The 16,407-nt window shown below is 37.1% G+C and overlaps 1 protein-coding gene across 4 annotated transcripts in view; it reads right to left on the bottom strand.

The window, feature by feature from the left end:
• LOC136665689 (serine/threonine-protein kinase WNK2-like) overlaps window positions 1–13,102 on the bottom strand; it is a 61,258-nt gene extending 48,156 nt beyond the window's left edge. For all 4 annotated transcript variants that reach the window (XM_066643364.1, XM_066643363.1, XM_066643362.1 and 1 more), the window contains exons 1-2: window positions 12,613–13,102; window positions 10,063–10,946 (exon numbers count right to left, since the gene is read on the bottom strand). In XM_066643364.1, coding sequence (XP_066499461.1) covers window positions 10,063–10,779 — 717 coding nt within the window. In that variant the 5' untranslated portion in view covers window positions 10,780–10,946; window positions 12,613–13,102. The remainder of the gene's footprint in view (window positions 1–10,062; window positions 10,947–12,612) is intronic.
• Between the last annotated feature and the right edge of the window lie 3,305 nt (window positions 13,103–16,407).

Consider the following 16,407-nt stretch of genomic DNA (forward strand, 5'->3'; position numbering starts at 1 on the left):
AGGAAAAAAAGAGAATGATAATTAAAAGGGAGAGATTAAAAAAAAAAAAAAAAAGAAGTGAAAAGCCATTATTCAAGGAAATAAAAAAAAGAAAAATTTGTGCCAATTTTGGCATGAGAACTTTGTAATATTTCACATTTACTTGTCAGATTTCTGGCATTTCCAGAGCTCCAGCAAACCTTACTTTGTCCATGTTGTGAGGTTCTGTCCTGAGATTAGTTTTTTGCACTGGAGTAAAAAGTGACGTGATTGATAACACAGAGGCATCATTTCCATAGAGAACTAAGGGGTTATCTGGGGCAAACAAACATCATTAAAGCCAAAGGAAGTTCAAAAGCGTGGTCGTAAAGATATTAACTTTCAAAAACAAACAGAAGGGAAGGGTGGGAATAGTTGGGGATCCATGCACAAACTAGTTAAAAGTGTTGGCTGCACCATGTGTAGACAAGGCCCATCTGCTGCTATGTTAAACACTCGTTTTCACACATTTATTTCTAAATATCACAAAATAAAGGATTTTTTTTCTTCTGACACACATTCCTAAAAGTCTTCTGTAAAAGTGTATATTATTTGATTAAGTTGTAAAGGTGACATTATACCCCTATTCCATATACACAGTTCCCTGGGATCTTGAATGAAAATGTTAAAAGCTTTGGTCAAAAGGCTCAAGCAGCACAGCACAAATCTCCCCGTCTATACTGCCCTGTTCATAAGTGTTGGTTTGAATGCCCATTTCTATAAATGACAATAAGTGCCACACGGCTTACAACACAATGTGCAGCAGTGACAAATAAGGAACAGCAGCTCTCCTATTAGCCATTTTTGTTAGATTTCTTCTCACCCCCTACTTGTTTTTCCCCCCCATTACTCAGATTTCTTCAAAATATTGACGCAGTTTAACTCCAGCATTACACTCCCCACTCACACAAAAGTGTATCATCTGGCATTTGATTGGAGATACTCAGATGAATACAGTAAAATTCTAATGATTCCACACTATATTTTCTGACCAATCATATTTTCTGACTTATTGAATTCATATTTCAGCCTAAAATAATGTTATTCAACAGTAGTGACACTGTGCTTATACCACCTGATAATCTCTCTATAACATCACTAGGCTCTGTAAAAACAATGCATTTTGGGAGGAAGATATGGCCAAATTTGGCAAAATTAATTTGCTTAAAAAATAATTTAACAAAAAGTAATTTGTTTAAAGTTTCCAGACTAATCACATACTTTAAAATACTAGTTGTTGTTTAAAGGGATAGAATTCCAAAGTTTTGGGCCTGCTGCACTGAAAGATCTCCAAAAGGGCATTAATAACAGAACGGAACAAAAACAGGTTGGTGTCAGAAGACTACAGATAGCGTGGAGGTGAATACTGATAACGATCAGAGATGTAAAACAGTGCTAGACTATGCAGGGACCTAAAAACCAAAATTAGTATTTTATACTCTATGCAGAATAGGGTATAGAGCCAATGTAACTGCAGCAAAGTTAGCACTATATGTTCTCTATATATAGTGCATGTAAGAACCCTAGTTATTGCATTCTTGACAAACTGGAGCTTCTCGAGTCCACAGACTGGAAGTCCAAATAAAACTGAACTGCAGTATTCAAGCCTAGACATAATAAAAGCATGGATAAGGGTCTCAGAGATGGAGTAGGAAAGAAAAGAATGTAGCCTAGCAATGTTCCTAGGCTGAAAAAATGTTTTGGTTAAGTTTTTAATATGAACATCAAATGACAATATGGAGTAAAAGATGACATCCTAGATTCCTGACTTGGCTCCAGAGGACAAACTCAGGATTAGAAAGGGTGGGCTGTCTAATTTTCTGCTGGAGTGTCTGGAGAAATGATATATATATATTTATATAAAAAACACATAAGGGGGAACAATACAAGCTATTAGGGCAGAGGGTGTCCTAACATTTTCTTCACAAGAAATTTACATTTTTTTTGTTCACTACATTATTTACGTTAATATGTAATTTCTTCAGTTTTATAAGCTCCATCCCTCGGTACTGTTCAAATGACACCCAAATATTTAATATTTAAATATGTTCAAAAAGACAGATTTTCATGGAGTGTCCTAATATGATTTGACTGTGTTTTACACAATTCTTTTATTAATTATTTATTTATTTACACCCCTAATGTAAACTTATTAGCAGGCTTCACTAACTTGACTTAAATAAATAAATAATTAGCCCTAAGGGATGACCTACTGCTTTCATACACTACATCTCAAGGGTAGCTAAGGAGCAGAATGACTGTTCTAAGGGTAGAATGCTGAATTGGAGTGGCTAAAACAATGCTACCATAAAGATTGAGCAGAGCCTCAGGGGAAGACTTTACAACCTGAAGGATTTAAAGCTGATCAAGAACGTTCATAAGAGCAGGAGGGCTGGCATTTCCAATGCCCCTTTCACATATGCATGGTAACCCAGCAGTGTTGTTGATGAGTTTACCCAGAGGAGCTCTACGTGTGGATGCTACCACACACATTTTTCCCGGACATCACTCTGACTTCATCCTGGTAGAGTCCTAGTAAAATCCGAGTGAGTGCATGTGAAAATCTAGCAGGAAACCAGAGTTCGCCCTTCATGCACTATTCCATGCCTAAAGCACATGTTTCTTTTCGCGTTGTGAGATCATGCCTAACAGAAAAAATCTCCAGCTGTGAGCTGCAAGCATGAAAGGACACTCAGGGACATTCACTAGAAATCCACTGGAGTTCTTGTTTGAAAGTGGCATAAGATTCCTAAAAGTGATACTACAGCAGGTGCCATGTCTCTGTGCTTGATGTGAGATAAACAGATTAAACAGAACAGCTTTATGATCAGAAAAATGAAGATTGATTCCACAAAATTTAGATGAAGGTGTACTTAAATGGCAGACAATATCCAGTGTGTCCTTTGGGGTATGCAGGAAAATCTTTGCGCTGTTTATGTTCAAAACACTGAAGCAGATATTTTTTTTTTTAAAAATTCTACAGTTACTTGAATCAATATGAACGTCACCTAACAGCAGCAGTGAAGGGTATAAAGCACAGAGAATAGCAAGGAATTTAGAAGGTTCAGGAGGTGCAGTGTCATTTAGCGTAGAATATTTATTCGGCTGTTGCCTTGTTTCAGACAAAAGTATAAAAATCAAGATTGTGAGTAGTTAAAACATCTGAGGAAAAACTGCCTTATTTCCAAGAATTTTCCAGTTTAGTAATATAGAAGCAAATTTGATCTTAAGTTATGAATTATATCTGATCTTACAGTACCTTCTCTCAAGTTTGGAAATTCTGAAATACTCAAAGTTGGACAATCGATTATCGTACGTTATAGTCTGCTACTAAGCTATGGGCAAAATGCACACAGCCCAGTTCCCCATTAAAAATATTTAAGATTATCACAATATTAATTAATGTGAAGTAAATGTTTTAAGTTTACTAGGTGTTAATTTCCACTAACTAATAGACTTTCCTTAAAGGATAAACCTCAGTACCTATTAACAAACTAATAGCTTGTCACACAAATGAGTGATAACGACAAAAAAGGCTGGGGATATTGAAATATGCTACGGCATAAAACACTCTAATCATAACAGATGTAACACGAATATTGAAAAGGTTCCTTAAATGTCTTTTTCTCTCATATACACAAAATATTCAAACTGATCATTCCAAAGCAAAATCATGTTTTTCCATGACTAAAAACAGGTCTTTCAGTGACAGATTTAATTACTACTTATTTACTAAATGAGTAAGTGTGGCTTGTGGTGCATAACTGCATGTGGTTGCAAATAGGAAGAATTTAATGAGTTTCATCCCTTAAATAGAGAAAACACACAGCTTTATAAAAAAAACAAAAAGCATTTACAAGCAAAGACAGCACAAATGGGAGGGGGCAACACATGGTTGCTTCTCAAAAGTAGGTCAAAATGGGAAGCCATTTTGATTTTGACAGAGCATGCTGAAATTCCTTGGTATACACTGAGTCACAAATAGAAAGGAACCGTCCAAACAAGTTCCAGCTATCAACACCTCCATCTATCTCTCCTGCACATCTGTATAAGACGTGCCTTGCGAAGTATGCGGATACTACAGCTAATTCTGGCAAGAAAACAAAACGTGGAGTCCATAACTAACGGCTTTTTATGGTAATGGGTACAATCTCAGCCCGCTTTAGTCTTTCAACATGAAAAGTCTCAGTTGATAGAAAGCAATAAAAAAAAAAAAAAAAAAAAAAAAAAAAAAAAAAAAAAAAAAAACACTTTTAAAAAAGTAATTCAGCACGTTCTCCTTTAACCTCTCTTCTCTTTGAGAGCAGGTCAAAATTTTGTTTGATTTAAGGTAGATTAGTATGGTTTCTCAGATTAAAAAGCAAATCTGTACATAAATTATTCAGAAATGTGTTCTCTTTAGTGCATTTATTCTCACCTAGTAATTCAAAATCGAACACCACTGAACTAACTTCAAAACAATAACAAGGCATTGGGATGTGAGATGGGAAAAACATAAGGAGGATCAGTGTGTCTTGGAAGTCCAAGAAGAAACTAAAATTATATCATGAACAAACATCCACACTTTACATGCCTGAGGGGACAAAAAAAAATCTAAATAGTGACAAAGTTGGTGAGCTTTTGCTAAACCTGGTGCTGAGAACTATAAAACAAAGCAGAGTTCAAAGCAGAGTTTATACTCCTATTAACTATAACCAGCAATACAGCTGCATCAATACCAATCTAATTTAGGCAAACGTTGTGGATTACTGTGCCCCTATGATTTGGGTGTTTGTTTAATGTCATACATAACTTCAATTGAGCTTGCAACTCATTGTAAAGCCCATCAGTGTTGCTAAATATGGCCCGACAACAAGTGATTTTTGCAAACCTTAAAATAAATTTCTAACATGATCTCAGGATAGATCCTTTGTTTATTATATAGAAATCTTTGTTTATTATTTATAATATAGAAATCTTAAATTAATAAGTCAACTTAGCTGAGACCCAGAGAGTAAAGTGCAGTGTTGGACAGCTTTGTGACCGATAACCTGATCTGAACATGACCACACTGGAAGAGGTAACTCATGTAGCTTTGCACCAGAACCAAAGAAACAGTGAAAGGTTTCAATAGAATTTTTTTTCTGTAGCGTATAATGATAAGTGCCTTGTTATTCTTCCCTAGACTTGGGCAGGAGTACCAGTTTTCACATATTGTATTATGTAAAATTATGTTAAAGTGAATAATGCACAATATAATTAAGTGGCAGACCTCAAAAATAAATAAATACATTTATTTAAAAAAAGAAAAACAAAAAGGAGGGGAGGGACAGTGAATGAGTGTGAGAAGGAGAGAGATACTGCTTGGTCAGTAGAGAGCTCATAAACACACACACAGATGCAGGATGTGAGGTCAGCCCATGTTGTGACCCATTACAATGTTGAGCAAAACTGTCCTGTCAGAGCATACTGACAATTTTGCATGGTCTCATAAGCATAGGTGCAGATAACTACATCATAAAACATTACACAAAAAGGCTATATCAATCCATGCCATAACACATTAAATATCTTTGCTTCAGGTCAGGTCACTCCAAATTCTTATATTAGTATTAAATATGAAATGTACAACAATAAGCATGCCATGTCTGAAGAAGCATTATCCTGTCATAAGCAGAGTATTGAACATGACAGTAAATCATCTGGTCAATAGTTGTGAGACTAAGACACACAGACTGTGCCTTGATTTTCTTGAGACTCAAAGGAGAACACCAAGACCACAGCCATAAAACACATGTAAAATTAGCAGGCTTTCAGTATCATTACAAACCCAAGCACATAATAGGGAGGTCTGGGGAAGAGAAAAAAAAATAAATAATAATAAAAATCAAGCAGCTTTGAGCCAAGTAATTGTGAAGCTTTTCTATTGGTCCATTCATCATGAAATTTGTGAAGCAGTGAAGGATAGCTGTTGTGTTCAAACGATGAAGTGAACTTGAAATTGACAAAAAAGGAAATAGATGTAAAAATGGAAATAGATGTATATGATTTTGAAAAGCAACAATGTGGTAAAACACTGATACTAAAATACTCTGCATCAAAAGATTTAGTAGATGTGACAGTGCCTAACAACCCACAAACTATGAAATGAGAAAACCCAGTCAGTTCTGTGTGTGCCGCTCAAGTCAGAAACAATGTGATACATAGGATTTTGTACTTTTGTTCCACTTCTGATGTCAACTGGGGAGAATTTAGAATTGTTTAGCCTTCTTGTCTAAGTATCTGCAATAATTTTTCTAGAGCCATGTTTATGTGAGAATCAAATGGTTTAACATCGCCTTTGCAAACAAACAACAAGAGTGAAGAAATGACAAACAAGTGGAAAAAAAATAGAGCAAAGGAAAAACAGAACGGAGCAAAAGCTGTGAAATCTAGAGAGCAAAGGAAGAGAACAAAGCTAAAGAGTTTAAACAAGAGATTGTGTGCTTTGTTTGGTGCCACTGTTTGGTTTGGCATTAAAAGGAACAGGCACTGTAACTGGTCATCCTTCAATATAGCTTTACATACCTACGTGTAATTCTTACACAACAGTGCATCACATTTTCCCTTAGATAACGGACTAAACATCACTTGCTGCAAGTTGATTTCCATATTGTACACTGTGGTATCATTTCTGTCACTGTCTCCTCGTTAACGATCCCAAATATCACTATTTTAGCTGCACTAGGGCTGTGCCATATTGTATCGTGTGCAATAATATCGCAAAAAGAAAATTTAATGATACCAAAAAAAAAATCAATATCGTTATTATGATATTCTCCAATGTTTACGTAACACATCATTGCAGTTACACGTAATATTGTGCATTGAGTTCAAATATTTGCTCCAAAAGAGGAGTGACTTCAGTTGTGTGGAGGTGGTTTAATATGAAATATCAATATTCTAAATAATTTTTATACAATGTCAGAATCTTGGTAAGTTATGGTTGTTTAAAAAACAAGCAAATATTTACACATTTATTTGCTGTTTTTCTTAATGTTTGAAATGGTTAGATTTGTACTAAAATTAAATGCAATTAAATATCATTTAAATAAGAAATTATATCTATTATTAAATTAAAATATATAATATTAATACAACATTGATTTTGTTGCAATAGTGTGTTTCTGAATTTAATAAAATTAGTTTTCAGTGTTTTTTCATATGGCCAAGGATATCATTATCGCCAAAAATCCCTGAAATATCGCAAAATTTTTTAAGGGCTACACCAATGGCCTACTGTGCACACAAACAAAAAGCTGTCCCTGAACCTTAAAGAGAAGCCCACGTATCAAAACAGGATCAGCAGTTTAATGAAAATTAAGTTTAAAAGGCCAATAAACATCCACACATCTCTTGATACTATGGTCTGTATATATGTTAAACTTCCAGAATGATAAAATATTCCATGGAAAATTTCGCTAGGAAAACAAAAGTTTCTCACTTAAAAATATTAGTGGATATTATAACTCTGAATACCTTTGGAAGTGCATCACCATCCATCAGTGGTTGGGACTTCCATGTCACCACTGAAGGGGTACTTTTTTGGATGAGGGACCAATCTAAGAAGTGCACAACACTGATGGCAGAGGTTTGTTAGTATGTGTTGTGTTGGTAGACGTGGTACAAGAACGGAATGAGGAGTAGCCAAAGCAAAAATGGGCTACAATCAGTTATTGTAAAAAAATACAAAGAACTTCTAAATAAGTAACCCTGATAAGAAATTTTAAAATGTTTTGCATACCAAGTGTACCAAGCAGGCATAGATCACACCAGGGTACCTTTTTGTTTTAAATATTTTTTGCAATAGCAGCAGTAGCAGACGAACTTAGTGCAGCAGGGCTTGCAGCCAATCAGAAGAAAACGGATGCCAGACAATATATGAGGTAGCCAAGGGAATAGGCATTTCTTTGAATTCTGAACACTGGCTTATTTTAAGAGTCTCTTTTTTCCCTGTTTACCCATGTACAAGGTAACAATATTTATTCCTAGTGAAACACTGGAATATTCAATTTATAAACACTTATAATCCCATTCACAGATGTTCTAATATCTAATGAAATTTTATTGCTGTCTGTGGTGTTACAAATCAAACCTGCCAGGCCTTGCTTGTACCCTCAGGGGTTTCAAAGAATGAAGTGACAATGCACAACAAGTCCAACACCTACACAATACAGTCACTGTCAGCAGTGACCCCAGAAACACTCAGAATATTTAATAAAGCAAAGTGTCAGGAAGCACTCTGCGATCCCAGCATGCAATACACCTATCAGATATGTCCTTTTAAGGTCTGCCAATCTTGGTAGAGCAAGAGAGACAGAATTTGGCCAAAACCATACCAAAAAGTACACAAGTGCTCAGTCTGGCCATATTACAAATGAACATGTTTTATTAAAGCTATGCAATTCATTCCAATCTAAGGCAACGAGTGCAATTTGTCTACTGAAGTAAGCCAAATTCTGAGAACGGATAACTCAATTCATTTTAATGTGCTCCTCCACTGTTCTACTTAGACATGTACAAGAAAACAATACTAACATTGTAATATTATTGCTCTATACAGCCCTCTTTACTACTGTGTGCTTTAAGCTTTGCGAAAGCTTTGGTCATTTCGCTCCAATAAAATTAGGGTACAGTCAGCTTTCTATATGTGCAAAACTATATACAATATGTTGAAATGAATCCTATAATTCAATCTTTTGTCCCTTTAATTAATGGGCCTCTTAAACATCTTCCATTAACAAACATTTTAAGCCTGTTAAATTCTTACAGTCGGCCTATTGGGAACTACTTAACTATTAATATAAATGCATAATGAATGGATAGCAATCCTTTGACTGACAAGAGCAATCAGATTCTATTCCCCTATGGCACAGGGTAGGTGGTGGGTTTCATATATTGACATAATCTGGGCAGGGTGAGCAAAATCAATCAAAAAATTGCGGAAGCCTGGACAAGAGCTATATAATATAAAAATTATTCAGAGAGTCTAGTATAGGATACTGCATTTAGGATATTTTACATGACTAATAAGATACATCATAATTCATTTACGGGCCTTGAAGGAAATTTCCCAAAGTAAAATGTATGCTGTATGGTGGTCATGAGTAGATGCAAAGAGCCTACTGGAAGCTCAGGGTCTTTGTGTAAAATTCCCCTGCCATGTGGGCTGTATATGAATAACTGTATGTATATTAAACAACGATGACTGATGTGATATTTTAGTAAATTCTGCAGCATTTTTAAATGAATTATAAACAAAAACATTTACATACTACTATACTACACCATATATGTAATCTTTCTTCAGCATGTGATAATTGGCAAAAAACACTTTTTTCAACACTGAAATTCAAGACTTACTGTCACTGAGCAACAAAGGAAAAATGGGGACTTCTTTACATTGGTTGTAATAAGAACCAGGGGTTCCAATTTTTAAACCTTATTATAGAAATGACCAATACACAAATGTGTTGTCCCTTAGGCACTATTTTGCCTCACAATGTGTTGTATGTAACTCTGGATTAATGTGCTTTTGGTCAAAACAATTACCTTATTCAATGTCTCACGTGGTTCACACGTTTCAGCCAAATAATAATGATGTTTATCAGTTAAATTTACCAATACGGTGCACTTAGTATTTCTACAACTACAGACTGTATTACATACCTTGCTCTATATACTTTTTATTTAAATCAATTTCAACTTGTGTTCAATTTTTTTTTTTTTTTTTTTTTTTTTTTTTAAATGGTATTCCAAACTGTTAATTTATCAAAGAAACAAGGCAGAATTGGGTAACAGTGTGAAAAGTGAGTGTATAGTATTTAAAATTTCTGCTGTGCATTAACTAACAGAAACTTTTCAATGATCTGGTTGCAATCACCAACACTATTCTTCTAGCCTTCTGATACTCTAGACAAAATGGAATCAAACCCTCTGAATGACCTTGTTTTGGAGATATCAGTGGTATTTCCTGTGTGCATTCCAATCTAAAGCATGCAATGAAGTAAACTCTGTGGCACGCACCTGCAGCTCACACCATGCAACCTCCACCCAGGTCTCAGTGTCCAGACCTTTGTAGACGGTTTTGAAGGAGCCCCTTCCAAGCTCAATGTCGAACTTAAGAAAGCGGCCACTGGGCGAGGTTGCCACAGCTTTCATTTCAGCCTCCTCCTCATTCTCCTCGCTTGCACTTTTCGTCGCACTCCCTCTACCATCTGTAGAGTCTACGTTCAGCTCTGTGGTTCCGGGGGCAGCAGCGATGGCTCCTTTTCCTAGATCTCTACCTCGGTCCTCGTCTGCGCTCGCACTCTCTGTGGCACTGTCCTTCTGCCCACCCAGACCCTGGCTCTCCGTGCTTGAGCTTTCCCTTAAGCTTGTGCGCAAGGCCCTACGGCTCCGATCCACCACCAGGTTCCGCAGACTCATGCTTGCGTGCACGTTCAGGCATTCAGCCTCCACGGGGTCACAGGACTGCTGTTCCTCACTGTCCACAAACCATAAGCTCCGGCGGATGAAGCGCTGCTGCCGGACTGGACCCCCTCCTCCATCTCCTCCCCGACGGTAGCTTGAAGCGCTTGGGTCACTGCCTCCTCGCAGCACCGTGCCCTCGCTGATGGACTCTGAGCTGCCATCACCAACTGCTGTCTCAGCGAGATGAATATCACGACGTGAGCCAGGTACAGAGGGGCACTTTGATGCGATGGGAACTGTGGGGACTCCGGGCTCATCTCTGCAATCCATGCCACAAGTCCGCTTTAGAAACACCCACTCCACTTCTCCCAAAGTGCAGGGGGAGATGGCGATGTTGGGGACGAGCTCAAGCTCGCCACGGTGGAGCTGCAGCACCTGCGGGGTTTCAACATGGGGCAACGTGGGCTCAAGCTCGCACTCCCCTGTCCCTCCTCGAGCTGTGAGGGAAAAGCATTCAGCTTATATTTAGAATACAGCCTACAGCCAAACTACAAAACTTCTGAAACTATGGTTAAAACCAGTTTTAAGTAGGCATATAGCCTGCAGGCTACAGTCCATAAGCAAAAGACCTCAAAATATAATACAGATTTGAGTGAAATCAGCAGACAAGTACAGTGATTTGCAAAAGTCAGAGACCATTTTACATTTATTACATTTCCAGTCAAAACCACCATTAGACCACCTCCTGTGAGAATCAAGTTTTTAAATTTTGTGTGTATGCGTGTTACATGATGCCTCAAGTCAATAAACAGTCAAAGACAAGACTGAGTATTGTCATTTTAAAAAGGCAAAGACCCAAACAAAGCCAGGGCTTTTTATGTCACAAAACTAAGAAAGCAATCCCACCCAACTACTGGGTGGGCTTTTGAGCTGCAGGTGAGTGGTGAGGAACTGAAGATAGAGGCAGGAACTATATTCAAAGCACTGCACTTACTGAATGAGGACAAAGATGTAGTTACATTAGGCAACTTTAAGTCATCTTGAGATTTTTTTTACCCCTTTTATTTAGCCTTCATGTTGTTAAACACATTTTGGTATTTTCACTGGTTTAACTGAGGACTGGAAGGGAACTTTAAGTACAATTACATAGTGTGAAGTGAAAGGAGTACAAAAAATGGAAATGGACCTGCTAACAAATGTGTAATATTTGCTTGACTAAAAATAATTTCCCCAAAAGACAAACAGCACTAAGCCTAAACTAAAAATTAAAATAAAAGCCAAGACCACTGTGGGTCTGAAAGGATATGAAGTTGTCAAGAACCTGCTACAAAGGAAATGTAGAAATGTGCTACTGAGGAAATGAAAATGAGCAAAAATCAGAACATTAGTGACAAAAGCAAAGAGGACAGATCTCAGTAGTACAGATCAACACTGTGGCAGACAAGTACAAAATGCAACTTTTGAGACTGAACTTTGTAGGTGTTGAAAGATATCACTGCAGTTTTCAAACAAGGAGCCTTATTGGTGACATACCTTTATTAAGATGTACAAGAGACTTCACTGAACTTGAAAAAAACCCAATGCATTTAAAAATCACACGTTCCCAAGTCAAATAAAGTCGTTCCCACAAATAATTAAACCGCCTTTATTATTTTGTACAGACATCGCCAACAGGGCTCCTTACTGAAAAAAGGGCTTGGTAGTAGGCTTAAAGGGTGGACACCAAGTACTGAAAATCTTATCACATTTAGCCATGTTCTATTATGTGTACGTTTCCTCCTCACATTGAGGTATTAACAATATATACTCGCAAATGACTGGTTTGATTAGAAATGTACTCTGATCTCTGATTTGCACAATCACCTATTATATACAGGCTGTTTTAGAACCTGTGATTCAGAGCACCCAATAGTGCTCTGGGCCTAAATAACAAAAACGAAATGACAGAACATATGAAAACATTAATGCAAGATTAAATATAACGCAGACGTTTTGCCTCCGCTTTGACTTCACCTAATAACACTGCTGGATAGACCCTGGTAGCCCACGTTTGCCGCAGTTACAGACTAGACTGGATCCTTTCGTTGGGCAGGTGCATGTGCACTAAATACAAATGCATAAATAAAACAGAAATGTACACAGTAGTTCACTATAAGAACCTACCAGTAATATCCAGTTTACACCAGGTGTGAATGCAGTCAGAGGGTCATCTTAATGGTCTCCAGAAAGGGGATATTTGGTTCACAGTTTTGGCTCGAATTTGTCTCAAGCTCCTCGCGTTTCGTAAGAAAATAACGTCTCCTAGTTAGCTTGCTAGCTCAAAGCCAAAAGCTATAGACGCAGCTCTCAGCAGAAGTGTCGCATTCCCCGTTTCCCGCAGTAAACCAGTTTCCAAACGAGAAAAAACGACCGAGTCGCCGCTGCGTTTTTGTGTTTTTAAATCAGATAAATAAATAAATGACGCTGCCTGTGGAGTCGTTCTCAGTATTTTATCTCCGATATAAGGTCTTCTGAGCGGTAAAGCAGGCGTTAGACCTCGGTTTTCCTGCACGTCTTCCCTTCAAAAATACACTCAGTTAAAAACCACAGACTTCTTTTGTGTCTCGGCTTTTCCTTCAAATATTACTGCGTTCGTCCCCCCAAAAAAACTGCCTTCGCCTCTAACCCTGTTTTAGTAGACGACATCGCCTCCACGCCCATAGCAACGAAGGGCGACAGCAACCAATGACGAGCCGCGCCGCGCTCGAGACCCGACGCCGTTTGACAACGGACATAAGGCGGGAGATGAGCGATGGAACCTGTAGATGAAGCAGCGAGGATTCACATAACTAAACCGATTCTTCAGAACTGTCCGATTCAATGAACCGAGCGTAATATTCGAAGGAAAACAGTAATAAAACTCCACAAAACAGGCGCAGGCCTATGAATATGCAATAAGTCTCTAAGAATTGCACGAACCCTTCCTACACTCACTATCCTGTCGCTTGAAAGCCCCACCACGCACGTTGTTAGCATCTTTCCTAGGTTTATGACATAACCCCCAACCTGTCTATTTTCAACAATTTAAGACTGTATTTGAAACACTGCACTTTCTGAGCAGAAATACTCTGCCAAATTGTTTGACTGCTTATTTCATGCATTATACATCTTCACAGCACATGGACCTATGTACAAAGGAAAAAAATGATTTTAACAGATGGGTGACTTTAAATAGAATCATGATTCACATTGGTTTGATGTTCCATTTTATAGAAATGTACTAATGACTTCATTTTTAAATCACAGTAAAGAATTTCTTCCTAATGTCTTAGTATGTTTGTGATAATGAATCAATTCCCTTAAGCCAGACATTGTCCTTCAGACAATATGTATAATTTCCTATCATATTCATATTTTTTAAAGCACAACATACCTTTGAATGTTCACATGCAAGGGTTTTAGGATCAAATCTGCATGCAAATATATTTCTTAAATGAAGCCCCAGACCTCTGAAAATTGTAATGCTTGGTAAACGTCCATCATAGAAAATAATGCTTATGAATATGTCACCTGATCCTTGAGAAATTGGTTTATGATAGTTTAATATATGATAGGCATTTTTTAAAAATGTTGTACATATGAAGGAGAATAACATAACACCTCCCTCCAGGCTCACACATGAATTGTCATGGTTGTTATATCATGTTAGTGTAGTATTTACTGTAGTACTGTACATAATTAATACCTACATTTTAAACAACTGTGATCACCTCACACTATCATGCATGGTTTAAAATTACTGCATAATTTTTAGAAAAGCTCTTTGTAGTATCAAAGGTAAAGTATCAGGTTTGGTTTGGGGCACAGCATTAATCCACCAGCAAAACAATGTCATTAATTTAACTTGGAAACGAAAATGCAAATAATTAACTGCTAGATATGTAAGCATTAGATGTGTAAGTAGTATATGTGTGCTTGAAGTTCAAGTTGATGCTTAGTAGTGCCATAATATTAGCAGTACAGTACCAAATTGACCACATGCGGACATCAGACACACCTGCTGTCTTTTTCGCTCACACGTCAACTTCCGCGCGCACTCCCTTTATACCAAATAGCTCAGTCAGTGTGATGCAGTCAGTGTGATTTCAGTCTCCTGGTTCTGTGACTGAGGGCCTCCTACGAAAAGCCTTCTCCAGAAAATAACATTGAGGACCAAGGGTCCGTGTAGAAAATGAAATGGAAAACGGGAAGTTACTCTTAGAAAGTGGCATAGAGATAAAATTAGAGATTAAATGCTTTTTTATCTTCTCACATTCCTGCGACATATGGCAGATATGTGAAATATTCAGTATCCAGAGTATGGGTCTAAAGCCGTCTAGCCAAATAACGTCTAAACGTATTTACTGATGAGTCTACTCCCAATGAATCTATTCTGAGCATCAGGCAGTCAGGATGAATCGGATCAACCAAAGACAGTAAATGTTATCAACTCTTGGCCAATGATTCAGAGAATCGAAACATGCTGAGTTGACTCAGTCTCGACTGAGTCCCAACAACTTTATAGCTACCCTTATCTAAAGCCGACTTGCACGAGCAAGGTTGTGGATGACTTAGATTCTGATCTCATAATTTTAACATGTTAGCCCATAATAATACAATAATATCTTATTGTAACATTTCTTATGAGATATTCTCCCTATGATTATGAGAAATTAAGTCATTTTTACGAGATACTACGACATGAGCTAAGACTGATGGTGTAGTCTGAGGTGGATTTTCAAGTAAATTTGGGAGATACACAAAGATGGATATCTTAAATAATTATTAATATTTTGTCTTCTTTTTAACTTTGGGGTATTATGGTTTTATCAGTGAAATTTACAATCTTCTTGGAGTTTATGAATGTCAATTGTATTTGTAAATAATATCTTATTCTTATGTTGAAACTCAAAGGACATTTGTAAGCATTTATTTAAATTCCCATGCTGGATAAGACAATTTCGTGAAGAGAGTACACTGGCAAAAAAATAAAAAAGTAATTCCCTAACTTGGTAACTTGAAACTTGGTAAAAGACAATATCTCTCCCTTAATAAGATTTGGCCCACATCTTAAAATGTTAAAGAGCTGTACATAAAGCCCTACTGTTATGTGCATAACCAACTGTACAACAAGTTGCATAAACCAGCTTAACAATTCAGGGCAATTAGGCCATCAAAATATACTTTCATAGTGGCTATGATTGTTAAACTAGGTAATTATGTAAAATATTTCTAAAATCATTCTGTTTGGGATTTGCAACAACTTTTAAGCTGCCAAAGGTCAAAGAGTTTGATCCATAAATCTCTTGGCTAGCATTCACTTTATAATCTAGACTACAGAATCTATTCTTCAATGTATTGTTTAAATACATAAAATATTTCTACATTTTGCAGCATCAAGACTTTATATATATATATATATACTAGCAAAAAAAAAGCTAAAGACTGAAATGTGCAGTCGACATCTGAAGTGGCAGAGAATCAGGTGACAGACACACAAAGAAGAGGGTAAACATGAGCTCTAGACCTGGGCTTTGTCTATGTATACTTTACCTCCTTTAGTTATTTATCAAAGAAAAAAATAACTTCCATAACATAATGTACATCCCTTACATATATTTTAGAAACTTCTCTAGCCTCCTACCTCTGCCCATAAAAGCTTCCCTTTCCTGAGCATTCTGTAACCTAATAGCTTCCTCTGGCAGATAGAAGCACAACTGTTCTAGTGAATACAACCTTCCAGCACTCAGGTACAGAGTACTGTAGGTGAAACTTCATTTTGTAATTGATGGCAATGGACAGCAATGAGCTAAACATGAACACAGACAGCGGGTATGCTGTCCAGGTAGGTCATGTTTGGAGTCTGTTAACTTAACTAACCTTAATATTATGCTAATTAATTCAAGTTAAATTCTCAGCAAGTATTGCAAAGAAAGACAC

The sequence above is a fragment of the Hoplias malabaricus genome, chromosome 14, assembly GCF_029633855.1.
Source record: "Hoplias malabaricus isolate fHopMal1 chromosome 14, fHopMal1.hap1, whole genome shotgun sequence".
Classification (NCBI taxonomy): Eukaryota; Metazoa; Chordata; class Actinopteri; order Characiformes; family Erythrinidae; genus Hoplias; species Hoplias malabaricus.